The 15,551-nt window shown below is 44.8% G+C and overlaps 1 protein-coding gene across 2 annotated transcripts in view; it reads right to left on the bottom strand.

Moving 5' to 3' along the window:
• The window catches only part of TOPAZ1 (testis and ovary specific TOPAZ 1), an 87,140-nt gene that overhangs the window by 9,426 nt on the left and 62,163 nt on the right, over window positions 1–15,551 (bottom strand). For both annotated transcript variants that reach the window (XM_053262755.1, XM_053262756.1), the window contains exons 15-17: window positions 14,072–14,172; window positions 13,040–13,205; window positions 8,982–9,146 (exon numbers count right to left, since the gene is read on the bottom strand). In XM_053262755.1, coding sequence (XP_053118730.1) covers window positions 8,982–9,146; window positions 13,040–13,205; window positions 14,072–14,172 — 432 coding nt within the window. The remainder of the gene's footprint in view (window positions 1–8,981; window positions 9,147–13,039; window positions 13,206–14,071; window positions 14,173–15,551) is intronic.

The raw sequence follows: 15,551 nt of genomic DNA, 5'->3' as shown, positions 1-15,551 counted from the left end.
AGTTGGGATTCCAATTTAGAGTGCTGGACTAGGACTGAGGAGACCCGAGTTCAAATCCCCATTCAGCCATGATACTAGCTGGGTACTATGGGCCAGTCACTTCTCTCTCAGCCTAACCTACTTCACAGGGTTGTTGTGAGGAGAAACTAAAGTATGTAGTACACTGCTCTGGGCTCCTTGGAGGAAGAGCGGGATATAAAAAATGTTAGAAAAAAGAAAAAAGAATTGCTTATGTAGGCGCTTTCCCCCTTGAAAACTAGCTGACAGGCTATGGGCTCTGCTTTCTGACTGCAAGGAAGATGCAAACCAATTCTTCTTGTTTCTAGTGGATGCCAAATTGGCATTCTGAGAACACCAGAATAATATAGGAAGCAGAAAAAGAATGTTCACAGATACACAGTGCTGAGAAAAAGTTTGTGAACCCCAAATAGAGTGAGAATCACACTGCAAGGCCTTACCATGATACCCTCGCATAACTGAAATCAGTCTTTCCTAATGCAACAAAAGGGTATGAATTAAACAATGCTGTGTTTGAGACACAATAATGTACAAAGTGGGAACAATGAGACAAATTCAGGATCAGTGTGTGAAATAGTAAGTGAACCCCTAATGTCCTTAGCACAATTAATGGGCTAATCACAGTCAGATGCATAACTAATTGGGTAACAAGTAAACCACACTGCAGAGGAAAGCTGCATACTGAGTTCAGGAATACTGTCCTATATAAAGGTCCTAAAGGCCCTGAGTTAGGTCTGCTCCATGATAGACAGTGAGAACTCATGCCACAATCAAAATAAATTCCAGATGACCTACGAAAGAGAGTGGTTTGATGTTTATGTGTTGGACAGGGTTACAAGGCCATTTCTAAGCATTTGGGGCTCCATCCATCCAATGTCAGACAGAAGTCTACAAATGGAAAAGGGTGAAGACTACTCAAGAACGGTCATCCTACCAAAATCACCTCCAAAGTAAACTGGAAATAATCCACCAAGTCACAAAGAACCCCAGACTAACATCAAAACATCTGCCAGCCTCTCTCGCTGCGGCTGATGTGAGGATGCATGCATTAACCATCAGGAAAAAACTGAATGGGATTGGTGTTTGTGGGAGGATAGCTAGGAAGAAACCACAGCTCTCTAAAACAAGCATTGCTGCCTGAGCTCAGGTTCAACAAGGAACATCTGGATGACCCACAAAGCTTCTGGGATAATGTTTTCCAGACAGATGAATACAAAATTGAACTTTTTGGACACTATCACAAACGTCTTGTTTGATGAAAACCAAACACTGCCTTCCAAAGTAAGAACCCTATCCTAATAGTCAAGCATGATGGTGGAGGCATCATGGTTTGGGGCTGCTTTGCTACATCAGGATCTGGACAGCTTGCCATCATTGATTTTTTTTTAAAAAATTATTTGCAGTATTCACATAACATAGAACAGTATCACATAACACAGTACATTTAACAAGCATATTGTCCAAATATCAAAAGAAAATCCAAAATCAGATCTAGTACTGTAAATATAATAAATATAATCTGCCCAAATATGGTGGAACTGTGATTCTACTCTCACAGCCTGCATTAACCGAATCTTATCAGTGATCTTTTCTAAGAGCGCAATAGCTTGCCATCACTGATGGAAAAACAGGTTGCTCACCTGTAACTGATGATCTGGTAGAGATCCGTCGATATTCATAAGAATGGGTTCTGCGCCTGCGCAGGAACCCCACGGTATCCATGCCTGAGCTCGTCGAAGCGCCCAAGCCACGCCCCCACGCTGCTGCGTGCTATATAAGGCGCGGCTGAGGCGCGTAGTCCCTCAGTTCTTGGACGACCGCCGTGGAGGACGATCATCTAAAGTCTTTCCTTCTTTTTTGTTTTGTTTAAATTAGGTAAGTTCATCCATTAAAAAGGGGGAATATCCTGAAGAGGATAGAAGCCACACACCTATACGCACATAGAAGTAGCACTACTGCAGAGGGGAAGGTTGGGAGGGTCTTATGAATATCGACGGATCTCTACCAGATCATCAGTTACAGGTGAGCAACCTGTTTATCTGGTTCGAGATCCGTCGATGTTCATAAGAATGGGTGTTTAGCAAGCTCCAGTAGGAGGGGGGAGCAGTAGTCACAACAACACCTGTTTCAAAACACTTCTCCCAAAGGTGGCCTCTGCCGCAGAGCGTACATCTATGGCGTAGTGCTTAATAAAGGGAGACTCCGGAGACCAAGTTGCGGCCTTACAGATATCCCTGAACGAGACCCCAGAGAGGTGTGCAGCAGAGGAAGCTTCAGCCCTGGTGGAGTGGGCTTTAATGGCTTCTGGAGGTGATTTACCTTGTAGATGATATGTCAGGAGAATAAGCTCTACCAGCCATCTGGACAATCTTTGTCTCGAAATTGGGGATCCTTTCCTTGGCCCTTTATACGATATGAATAGACGAGTAGAGAGCCTAAAGGGTTTTGTGCTGTCTATGTAGTATAGGAGCGCACGGCGCACGTCTAGAGCATGTAACGAGCGCTCCAGAGCAGAAGTAGGGTTCCCAAAGAATGTAGGTAAGATGATATCCTGGTTCAAGTGGAAGTCGGATACAACTTTTGGTAGGAAAGTAGAGTCTAAACGCATGCGGACTTTGTCTGGTTGAAATAAAGTATAAGGGGGGTCCACCCTGAGAGCCGCCAGTTCACTCACACGTCTTGCTGTTGTGATAGCAATCAGGAAGCTTGTCTTCCAAGAGAGATGTTTAAGGGAGGACGTAGCCATGGGCTCAAAGGGAGCCTGAGTCAGTGACGAAAGAACCAGCGATAAACTCCATGGTTCTACTGGCTTTCTGATTGTAGGGTACACATTTGACAGGCCTTTCAGGAAGGCCTTGCTCAATGGGTGCGAGAACAGTGTAGAGTTGTCACTGCCCGGATGGTATGCGGACAAGGCAGATAAATGGACTCTCAAAGACACGTTGGCCAGGCCTTTTGCTTTCAAAGACGTAAGGTATCGTAGAACCTCCCGGACTGAGGCTCGTTTAGGAAGGAATCCCTTGGAGCGTGCATATGACCTAAAACGGTCCCACTTGCGCTTGTAGTTGCGGCGCGTAGATTCCTTGCGCTGGTTGAGTAGGATATGAGTCAGCAGACTATCTTCCACACTGTTAGATGGAGGGTTTTGACGTCCGGGTGCAGGACGAGACCTCCGTCTTGAGTGAGGAGATCCTGATAGGAAGGTAGGTGCTTGTAGCAGTTCTTCGCCAGTCTGCGTACTTGCGGAAACCAAGGTTGCCTTGGCCACCATGGAGTCACTAGGATGCAGTTGGTTGGATTGCAGAGAAGACAAGCTACCACTCTGTGTATCAATGGCAGGGGGGGAAACATGTAAGGTGTCTCTAGGGACCAATCCAACTGAAAAGCATCTCCGAGAGACAGACTGTCGTGGCCCGCCCTTGAACAGAAGCGATCGCATTTCGTGTTCTCTGAGCAAGCAAAGAGGTCCACTGAGGGCCTCATCCACCGGTTGAAGAAGGGAGTTATCACATCCGTGCGGAGTTCCCATTCGTGCTGACGGTCCTGCAAGAAGACTCTGCTCAGGTCGTCTGCCAGGGTGTTGTCCAGGCCCTTGATGTGAACAGCCTTGGGGTAAATGCGGTGTAGAATACACCAGTGCCACATTTGAACACTGAGAGCACACAGACTCCGGGAGACCGTAACTCCCTGGCGGTTTATATATGCCTGGGCGGTTGTGTTGTCGAGGTGGATCTGAACAATTTTCCCTTGAAGGACAGGTAAGAATGACTGTAGTGCTTGAAAAACAGCCAGAAGCTCTAGGAAGTTGATGTGCAATTTGGCACGTTGAGGGGACCACTTCCCTTGAATTTTGTGGTTGTCGCAATGGGCCCCCCAGCCCTGGAGCGAGGCATCCGTCGCCATCCAAACCGAAGGGGAGGGGGATCGAAAGGGTACTCCCTCGAGTAGGTTCTTCCGCTTGGTCCACCAGGAGAGCGACCGGAGTACATCCGGGGGAAGTAGAAGGCGCTTTGATTGACTGTCTCTGATTGGACGAAATACTGAAAGAAACCAGAGTTGGAGCTTTCTCATCTTGAGTCTCGCATAATAGATTACTGTATTGCAAGCTGACATAAGGCCCAACAGACGTTGAATCATACGGGCTGGCTGTAGGGGATGATCTTGAAACTCGGAGATTTGGTTCAGGATGCAGTTGAATCTCTCCTCTGGGAGAAAAGCTCTTTGTTGTGTTGTGTCTAGGATTGCCCCTATGTAGGAGATTATAGGTGATGGTTCCAGATGCGATTTCTTCCAGTTTATCTCGATGCCCAAATCGTGAAGTAGGTTCACTACATATTGGATGTGCAAAACTAACTCGTCTTTGACTTCTGCAGTTAGGAGCCAGTCGTCCAGGTAAGGGTAGACCGATACACCCCTGGTTCTTAGATGGGCAATCACTGCCGCCATACATTTTGTAAAAACCCTCGGAGCGGTGGACAGTCCGAAGGGCAATACATTGTACTGAAACACTTTGTCGCCGACAGTGAAACGTAGATATTTGCGGTGGTCCGGACGTATATTGATATGAAAATAGGCGTCCCTGAGATCCAGCGTCGCAAGCCACTTTTCCCCCTGGAGTAGTGGGAGGATCTGTTGCAACGCCATCATACGGAACTTTTTGGCGTGGATAAACTTGTTCAGACAACGGAGGTCCATGATGGGACGGATCCCCCCATCCCTCTTGGGGATCTGAAAATAGTGTGAATAGAACCCCGTTAGCCTGTCTGCCCATGACACCGGGGCAATAGCCCCCTTTTCCAGAAGCTCCTTCACCTCCTGCAGAAGCAGCCTCGAGGAGGGAGTGCATCTCACCCCCGTGAAGTGTGGAAGAGTCCTGAATTCTATTGCGTAACCATATGTGATAATCTTCAGGACCCACCGGTCCGATGTTATGCTGTGCCATGCGGGGGCATGGCTTGCCAGTTTGATCGTTGGCAGGGACGGAAGGATGGAGAGATCCGTCAGTGCTGATGGAGAGGCCCCCGCTGGCAGGGAAGGGGGGGTGTATGGAGACGGTAGGGAGGTTGGTGTCGATGGGCAGTCCACAGTTTCAAAGACGCTTTTGGGGTTCTTGTGGCTTCGCTCGCTGTGATTGAGGAGCCCTTTTCTTATTATAGAACGGGCGACGTTGGTAAGACGAGTAGGGCTTCCTAAAGTCACGCCTGTCTTGTGACCTGTAGGAAGGTTTGAATTTTCCATAGTTGTTCCTGTACGTTGATGTTGAGGAAGAGGTCGAAGGATGCGAGCTGAAAGTTTTTGCAGTGAATTTTGATTTCTTCAACTGCTCCATAGTGGAGTCAGTTGTTTCACTGAAAAGGCCAGTACCATCAAATGGTAATCCTTCTATTCTTTCTCTCATATCCATTTGGAGTCCCGTAGACCGCAGCCAAGCGTGTCTTCTCAGGGTTATTGCTGCCGCCATTGCCCGAGATTCGCTCTCAGCTAGATGTTTGGCTATGCTGAGCTGTCTGCGTGTTAGGTCTCCAGAGTTCTCTAAGACTTGGTGGAATTTAGCTTTAAAGTCTTCTAAGGATAGGCAGTCCAAATCTTTCTCCAACTGTTCCCAGAGACCATGAGTGTACATTGTCGTGCAGGCCGCATAGTTTGCTACCTTAATAGAAAGGCAAGAGGTTGAATAGATCTTCCTTCCCAATAGGTCCAGTTTTCTACCTTCCTTATCAGGAGGGACTGTGTACCTCTTGCCAGACTTAGACGCCGTGGCACAATCTATTACTAGAGAGTTTGGCGCCGGGTGTTTGAGCAGATAGTCGTTATCCCTATCTTGAATTCTATAGAGACTTTCCAATTTCTTTGACGTCGGGGTGGAAGTGTGGAGGACTTCCCAAGCGCATTTCGCAGCCCTTGTAATTACTGGTAACATTGGAAGGGCAACTGGGGCTGTCATTTGAGTCTTCAACATAAATTTATATACTGGGTCCTCGATAGTTGCCAACTGTGACTGGATATCTAGACCAAGAGCATCAGCCATGGCCCGAATCTGTTTGTGGTATGCTTTCATTTCATCATTTGGTGAAACATAAGTTACCGGTGCCACAGCCGTAGGTGGTTCCACAATGGAACTGGTGTCCTCAGGGTCGGACTCAAAGTCAGAGGAGCCGTAGTGTTCTGAGGGAGAGGCAGGCTGCAGTTGAGCGTCTTCAGCACGGTGAGGATCCGTTTGCGTGGCTGAATTACTTTGTAGTTTTAGGAGACTTGTCTGTGTAGATGTAGACTTAAGGTGGAGTGGTGAAGTCTGTGTGGCGCAATGGTTGTTCATGGAGCCACACGTTTGGGTCGCAATTGTCGCAAAAGTTGCAAAGGGATGAGCAGGTGCTACTTGTCTCCAGGGTAGGTTAACGCCATCTCTGTAGGGACCAGCTGGAGAAGAGACCCCTAAGGAAGGGTGTCTATAACCACAGGAGTGCCAAGGAGTGTGTGGCAAGTTGGAGGATGGTGGAGCTGGAGGATGAGACAAGGTAGGTGTTCCTCCCTCGGCTTCAACGCCCACTGAAGGGAAGCCGGTAAATGTCGAGCGGCCGCTCGACGTCGAGTCCAGGAGAGACAGAAGAGATCGGGTTGCTGCTGGGAGAGATTCTTCAGCATTGACATCCACCATCTGGAAAGTCGGTATCGGTGGGTTACTTGCATCGATGTTGACAGGACTGGAGTGTGCAAGGTGGACGGCGCAAAGGCTGAGGCTTGTGGTGTCGATGGAGAGGCAGACGAAGCCAAAGGCGTTGGAGCTGGTGAGAGAGTTCTTGTTGTCGGTATCGAAGCTCGTGGAGATCGCTGAAGGTTCGAAGCCCGTTCGTCGTCGGGCAAAACTCGTCCGGCGTTGAAAACAGGGTTCGACGTAGTCAGTTGATGTGGTTCGGTATCGAGCACTCTCAACGTCGACATGCCGGTAACGGGAGAATGCGTCGAAGGGGCATCCACGTCGATAACTATCGGTGTCGAGGAAACGGGTAGCTCCTCCAGAATCACCGTCTGTACTGCGGAGTCAGTCGACGTCGAAGGTCTCGACCTCGATTCTGATGACTGCGCCGCAGAGGGAGATGGTGTGTGTCTCCGCGGGCTCTCGTGAGTCTTTCGACGTTTGGAGTCAGTCGGAGTCGAGAGGTCATCATGTCGATGTTTCGAAGCCTTATCACGGTCTTTGGAGTGATGTGAGGGCTTCGAGGTAGAAGAGCCTGAGCTCTTTGATGACGTCTTCTTTTCGAGTGTCGAGTGTCTATCTGAAGTCGAGGCGCTTTTCGACATAGACGACGTTTTGGCGGGAATTATGTCAGAGGTTTTTTCTCTGCTCGACGTCGAAGAAGGCTTTGGCGCCTTAGATGTCGACGGTCGAGGAGTGCCCGGTGTAGATGGGCTCAAAACTTCATCGTAAATCGCCGCACGGAGGCGAAGAGCCCGATTCTTTCGAGTCTGTTTCGAGAAAGACAGACAGATTTTACACGAGGAGACGTTATGCTCCTCACCAAGGCACAAAAGGCAGAGGTCATGAAGGTCCTTGGAGGGTAACTTAGCCCTGCAGCCTTCACACCATTTGAAAGATTTTTTTTCCGTCAGCCATAGCAAGGTCGAAGCCGTTCCGCGTCCGTTCGCCAGAAGTCACCGAAGCCAGTCCAAAACGAGAGCCAGAGATTTCCGAAAGCCGTTCCGTAAGTAGAGCCAGAGAATTCCGATATTTCCAGTCCGAGTCAAGAGGATAGATGAACAACCGAGGAACTAGACGAAGAGGCACGGACCGCAGGTCCAGGACACAAGGCGGTCAGAAAAGAACTGAGGGACTACGCGCCTCAGCCGCGCCTTATATAGCACGCAGCAGCGTGGGGGCGTGGCTTGGGCGCTTCGACGAGCTCAGGCATGGATACCGTGGGGTTCCTGCGCAGGCGCAGAACCCATTCTTATGAACATCGACGGATCTCGAACCAGATCCATGAATTCAGATGCATATCAGAAAATGCTAGAGGACAACGTCAGGCCATCTGTCCAAGAGCTGAAACTGAGCCTAAAGTGGGTCACGCAGCAAGACAATGAACCTAAACATTCAAGTACGTCTACTACAGAATGGCTGAAGAAGAGTAGATTTCATGTTTTGGAGTGGCCAAGTCAAAGTTCTGACCTAAACCCTATTGAAACATTGTGGCAAGTGAACTGTTCATGCAAGGAAGACCTCAAACGTTACAGAACTGAAACAGTTTGTATGGAAGAATGGGCCGAGATTCCTCCAAGCAGTTGTGTGAGAGTGATCACCAGTTACAGGAAATGTTTAGTTGCAGTTATTGCTGCTTAAGGAAGTGTCACTAGTTACTGAATGAAGGTTTCACACACTCTTTCACACAAGATTGTTTGTTACTGAATCTTTCTGTTGGGTGAATATTCAAAATATATCCTTTTTGCTTGAGTTACTTATTTAATGGGGTTGCCTTTCTCTCTTCTCAGGGTTTAGCTTAGGATCTAATCATGTTTGAATAAGAACTGTGCTAACATACAGACCATCCTTGGGTGTTCACAAGCTTTTTCTCAGCACTGTAAAAGTCTATGGATGGAAGTGAAGCAACAGTCTATCAACATTATATCTGCCTAGAACCACATATTTGCCAAGTATATCCTGTTTTGTTGTTTGCCCAAGAGTTTTAGGAAATGAATGAGAAGAATTTCTTAATTCTGTAGGCTCAAGTGAGTAGACACAGAATTAGAGGGGAGAGAGAGATGGCTGCTTTAAACTAAACAGTTGCTTCTCTTTTCTGAGGCAGAAAGGAAGGAATTACCAGGCTTTGTCTAATGAAATGAATCATCCAGAACAAGAACTTTGGGCATAAACAATACCAATTGATTTTAGTATCGGTCAAAGCAACATCTGAATAAAAGTCAGATATAAAAGCTTATTAGCGATTGAAAAAGGAAACATTTACACTTACCACAAGATTTCTGAAAGCCTGGTAGATTTTGCAAGACTTCAAATGCTTCTTTATAACGGCTCTTAGTAACACATTCAGATACTATTGTACATAGCAGATTATGTCGACTGAGGACATCCATTCTATCACATGGCCATGAAGGTGTGTTTATCACCCATTCGGATTCTGGAGAGATAAATACAGATGTTTTAAGAACTGTTCAAATAAGGCCATAATTACTGATAAACAGGGCTGTCCTTAAAGAGCTTTGGCGGGGTGCAGGGCCTGAGGCAAATCAGCCAGTGTGGGGTCCCCTTCCAGTTAATTTTAATGGGGGTTAAAAGAGCGGGGTCCAGAGTGGTCACCCTGCTTGCCCTGCCCTAAGGACAGCCCTGCTGATAAAAGAAAAGCTATAGGGGCATAGCTATACCACTATAAAAATGAGAGCACAGAAGGATGCTGGGCAGACCCCTCAACCCACTCAGCCATACCTGAGGTCTAAAAATCATCTGGCTCAGCTTTTTTGCTCCTTCCTGCAACACCTCTTTTACCTTGAGGACCAGCCTTCTGTTACAAGTCCATGCACTCTGTTCCCTGGTTGGCTGCTGTTGAAGCAGCTCCTTTGAGTTGCAAAAAAGTCACTGGAAGAGCACCGCAGCTGTGGTTCACCAGCACCTTGCACTGTTGTAGAACAGACCCTTGGGTCTCTCTCTATGGAAATAAAGTGCTACGCATTTGCTCAAATTCCAAGCACAATCTTATTCTGTGCACACGCACACTGCTTCAGGCTTCCGTGCTGCTTCATAGCATGATCTTATCCTCTTGTACATATGCTGAAAAGGGACCTTGCATGATTTTCACAGCGCCATTTGCCAGCCTGTTCTTGCACTCCACGAAGAACTTGCCTCTTTTCCACTACCACTTTTGTGGCAGAAGGAGGGTTCTTCTCAGATTGCAAGAGCTGACCAGCAGGTGGTGCTGCAAAAATTGTATTTATTTAAACTCAAGTCTCTGGATGGCTTATAATAAAACAAAACGAATTACAACAAATAAAAAGGTTAAAACATCACAATTTAAAATTTAGAACAATGTTAAAACTATTAAAACAGTATCTATTAAAAGCCTGGGTGAACAAATGTGCTGACTGCCTTTTAAAAAGTTGTCAGAGATGAGGAGGCTCTTATTTCAATAGGGAGCGCATTCCACAGCCTCAGGGCAGCAGCAGAGAAGGTCTGTCTCAGAGTAGCCACCAGACGAGCCAGTGGCAACTGCTGATGAACCTCTCCTGATTATCTCAATGGGTGGTGCGGTCATGGCAAAGCAGATGTTCTCTTAAATACCCAGGACCTAAGCTGTTTAGGGCTTTATAGGTTATAACCAGTGTAGTGGGAGGCCAGCCAGCAATTAAAGGGTTAACTGCATTAAGTGGTTTTCCTTGATTGTCAGACTTAAGACCCTGGGTCATGACCCAATTGGTTAACAAGTTGGGTGGGACTAAAAGGACTCCTGAGGGACTGCTGGGAAGAAGGTATGCCCAGGTAAGAGGAAAGCAATGGAGTCTCAGGGTGAGTTTTGCAAGTCCCGGGGTGTGTGTGTGTGTGTCAGGGAATGTAGGGTTGGTCCCACCTCGATTTTAGTGAGATCCAAGGGAAGGAAGCCAAAGCTTATGGCTTCAGAAGGTTAGACTTAGGGGAAAGTGTTTTAGTAAGACTTACGTTAGAAGTTACTTACTTTTATATGTGTGCCCATCTATCTACTTTATAATTACCTCACTGCAACAACAGCCTAGTAATGAATAAGTCAAGTACTACCTATAAGCATCTGAGCAATAGGAAAAACTCTTGTAATCACTAAGAAGTTGATCTTATTTGCAAGCTATGCTTGGAATCCTGAACCTGCCTATTTTTGTAGTAAATCAATAAACTGTTTTCTTTGTTTACAAACTCTCTCAGAGTGTTTGACTGACTCTGGGAGAGAGAGGAAGCCGTCTTGTTCACACAGCCCCATAAAAAGGACTGCAAAGCCTGCTATTTCCCCCTCTTAAAATATTTATTTACACAGTCAGACAGGTGTTATTGACTGGTTTGTTTTATCCAGACATCAAGTCCTTCCCATGGACCTGGGATGGCTGAATTTTATTGTCAATGCTGCTGCTGCTGCTATAGATATCGTCACAGAATATAGGCTGTTCCCAGTAAAGTTGCTTTTTGTAATTGACTGAGGCTGATTTGTGGCCCCTATGGTGTTGAGGTGCTCTTCAAGGTCTTTTGTAACTGCACCCAGGGTGCCAATGACCACTGGGATTATTTTGGTCTTTTTCTGCCACAGCCTTTCAATTTCAATTTGTAGATCTTTGTATTTGGTGATTTTTTCTATTTCTTTTTCTTCTATTCTGCTATCCCCTGGTACTGCTATGTCGATTATTTTCACTTGTTTTTCTTTCTTCTCAACTACAGTGATATCTGGTGTATTGTGTGGCAGATGTTTGTCTGTTTGTAGTCGGAAGTCCCATAATATTTTTACATCTTCATTTTCTTCAACTTTTTCAATTTTATGGTCCCACCAATTTTTGGCTACAGGTAGCTTGTATTTTTTGCAGATGTTCCAATGTATCATCCCTGCTACCTTGTCATGCCTTTGTTTGTAGTCAGTCTGTGTGATCTTTTCACAATAGCTGATTAGGTGGTCCACGGTTTCATCTGCTTCTTTACAAAGGCGGCACTTGCTGTTTGTTGTTGACTTTTCTACTTTTGCTCTTATTGCATTTGTTCTTGTGCAGCCAGTATTAAACTGTTTCTTTCTTCAAGTTGTCCTCCTCCTCAATTCGATTTCTATACCGTCCTTCTAAAAATGGCTCAGGACAGTTTACAAAGAGAAACAACAAACAAATAAGATGGCTCCCTGTCCCGAAAGGGCTCACATTCTAAAAAGAAACATAAGACACACACCAGCAAAAGTCACTGGAAGTACTGTGCTGGGGGTGGATAGGGCCAGTTACTCTCCCCCTGCTAAATAAAGAGAATCACCATGTTAAATGGTGCCTCTTTGCCCAGTTAGCAAGGGTATATATATATTATATAATATATAAGTGGAACCACATTTTTATATTTGTCTGCTAATAATATAAAGAGGCGACTGAAGGTATTGCTTCCTTTCAGTCAGAGAAACCCTGTTAAGTACAGAGTGGTTGGAGGCAGCGATCCTATCTACTGGAGATTTAATTTAATTTAAGTTAATTTAATTTGAGTTAATTTAAAACCCAGCCAGCCCACGGCCTCAGGGAGGAATGACCCAGCAACAGTCTTCTCTCAGGTGGGCTGGTTTGGTTCTTTACAACCAGCACCTTGTATTTTGCCTGGAAACTTGTCAGCAGCCAATGTAGCTCTTTCAAGACAAGAGTGATGTGATTTCTCTGGGATGACCCGGAGACCAAGCTAGCTGCCACATTCTGGACCAACTGCAGTTTCCGGACAATGTACAAAGGCTGCTCCACATAAAGTGCACTGCAATAGTCAAGTCTGGAGGTGACTAGCAGAAGTACCACCATTCTGAGGTCATTTATCTCAAGCAACCGACACAGCTGGCATATCATCTGAAGCTGACAGAAATCACTTCTGGCCACTGCCTAAACCTGGGACACCAGGGAGAGGTTTGTATAAGATCTCTGTGTGGTATGATAATGCTAGGAAGTAGTGCAGAAGCCTGAAGCAGCATGTGTATGGGAAGCAAGAGTACGCTTGGAATTTGCATGAAAGTTTTGAATATCCCACATTTTATGACTTCCTTAATCTCTCATAATATTGCATCATTAATTAGGAAAAGCTGTACTGTTAAAAGCTTTGAGGTGCTCATGGATTTAATACTTCTCCATCTAAGAAAACATGACATTAAGAATAGGACATCAAAGGCTCAAAAATGTAATCAGAATTTATGAGCTTCAGCCATATGTTTTGGCTCTCCCAGCATTAGCATGTCTATTTGCTAAAATGTTAAACTGCAGAAAATGAACCTACAAAAACAATAAGATTAATGTATGTTATTTCAAGCCTGGTTTCATTTTTGTTAAAATAGAAATTTACCTTTTAATATCCATATTGCTCCATCTAGGTTCCCACTTTTAAGAAAGATTTCCACAGCAGTGTTAACAATTTGGCATCTTGGAGCCAATCTTTCTTGCCCAATAAGCCCTTTCAAAAATGTGAAATGTATTCGTAAAGCATGCAATGCATCCAGAACTTTCCTGGCCTAGAATAAAAAAGAGGAAGAGTAGCATGAGGAATAATGATTGCAATATCAGACATGGCATGGTCCACATGACCTACATCATCTAATAACATGTAGATGCACATAGAAGGAAAGGGAGTGAATAGTTGGCTAGGTCACATGCTGCCTTCCCTCACCCATTTCCAAGCGGTGACAGAAAATGTAGGCATCTGAAAGGAATTGCAGATCTTCAAATTAGGAACCAATTTAGAACACGAACATGATTTTTCTCAAGAGTTCTGTGACACCATTTGAAATTGCTGAATCAATTTGCTGAAATTGCTGAATCATTTCTGAATCAAGTTGGGGATGGTTTCCCTATCTCTACTCAGAACACACTTGTTTAATGGCACTGTTTTCACATGACAATGTTACACTGCCTTTTATTTTTATATCTGGGACATGACACAGCTAAAAGTACCATTGGTTTAAAATGGAAGAGTTTTGTTTTGTATTTAAATCATTGGGATTTTAAGAATGTGCAAAGGCTGATTCGAACATGCTCTCAAATGTTTAATTTGTGTCATCCTCTAAAGGCTTGGGATTTCTGGAATGTTTCTGCTTCTTAAATACTTAAAGATACTAAAATTCAACAATAATTTGAAGCTTTACAACTTGTGTTCTAGTCCCACCCCCTTTCTAGTTTGAATTACCAGTCAAGATGAGATGTTGCAAAGCATTTTCAATTTTCTTGGATAAAGTCATACTAGAAAAATCTTGGAGATGCGCTAGTTATGAATTCAATCATTTGAGCATTTATTTGACCTAAGAGTACTAAATATGGCATGTCTACTTATTTTCCAAATTAAAAGTCTCAGCTAAAGAACTGACATAATGAAATAAAGTACCTTTGACCATTGCTGTGTTCTGTAATATGAGAACATAACACTGATACCAATCCTTCCCAATAAAGTTTTGTCTGCTTCATTATGACGTGGATCAGTATTAACTAGAACAGAAAAAGAACAACAATTTTTGTTTTAGATTTCTTGAAATTATTAATTATATGGAACAAAGTTGGTATAAATAATATACTTAGATAAACATTACTTGCAACTAAAATATTGCCTGCATTGAGCCCTCACATGAGCAAATCTGTACATTTTTAGCAGAATATTCAGAATACCACAGAGAAAATTGCACATTTGCAAGTAGTTGAATTTGCTACTAGATATGACTTTTTCTACCATTAAAGTGAAATGTCCCCCAATAGGGAAACGGTTTTTAGGTAAGAAATAATAAATAAAAAAAACTAAATTAAAAAATGCATGTGTGTGGGAAGAGGAGAGGAAGAGCATGTGCTCAGTTTAGAGGGGCACATCCTAAAACACTCAGTCAACTAACTCTCCATTCCTACATGTTGCCCAAGTGAGGGATAATACCCATACCTGTTAAACCTGGGCTGATGTTTGCCGAGTTGACATTTTTGGTCAAATAGTAGCTGTGATGGGGCCATAACTCAGTGCTACAGCATCTGCTCGGCATGCAGAAGGCCCCAGGTTCTATCTCTGTCACTGTCAGGTAGGGCTGAGAGAGACTTTCTGTCTGAAACCTTGGAGAGCTGCTGCCAGACAGTGTAGATAATACACAGCTAGACAGACAAAGGTTTGACTTTCTAGAAGGCAGCTTTCTACAAGGCTATGTTGTTCCTATGTGTGGTCCCTGACCCACTGCTAGACAGTGAATTTGGGTCTGCCACTTATTCCAGTTTGACATCCTATGTTATGCTGAAACACTAATGAAATAATGGAAAGCTGCCTTGGAAATATTCACTTCACAAGGAGAAATGTCCTACTAAGAAAGCAACTGTGCATAAAAGAGACAACAAAAGACTCATAAGACACTTCATATTCCATCACAGGAAGGGTAGCCATATCTCAGTTTGGAAATTCTGCCCATATATTAAAAAGTTCCAAAGTAATAACAAAGATTATAGCCAGGGCAGCCCTTCCATGAGGAGAGGTGGTCGCCTCAGGCAGATTACTGGGGTGTCAGCAAGATGCCGTCCTACCTTAACCAAAAAGAGAGAAGGGGGAAGAGGGGGATGGCAACTGGCATCCAGGCTCAGGCGCACAGAAGTCTTGAGCCTCAACTGCACTTCCAAGCTCATTCCTCCCTACTGATCTTTTTGTTCACCCTCTTCCCTCAACTGGTGCTGTAAGCAAAACAATTCCAGTTTTACTCTGCAACAAGCAGGGGTGTGTTGTTGAACTGCCTGCAGTGGAGGAACGGAGTGGGAAGATCCTAAACCTTTCACAGTTTAGGATCTCTGGGAAGCCTGATTTGATGGCCTAGACCACATAATTAAGGTGTTAACACTTATCAGAT

The sequence above is a fragment of the Hemicordylus capensis genome, chromosome 6, assembly GCF_027244095.1.
Source record: "Hemicordylus capensis ecotype Gifberg chromosome 6, rHemCap1.1.pri, whole genome shotgun sequence".
In the NCBI taxonomy this organism is placed as follows: Eukaryota; Metazoa; Chordata; class Lepidosauria; order Squamata; family Cordylidae; genus Hemicordylus; species Hemicordylus capensis.
This window is presented reverse-complemented; position numbering and strand designations above follow the sequence as displayed.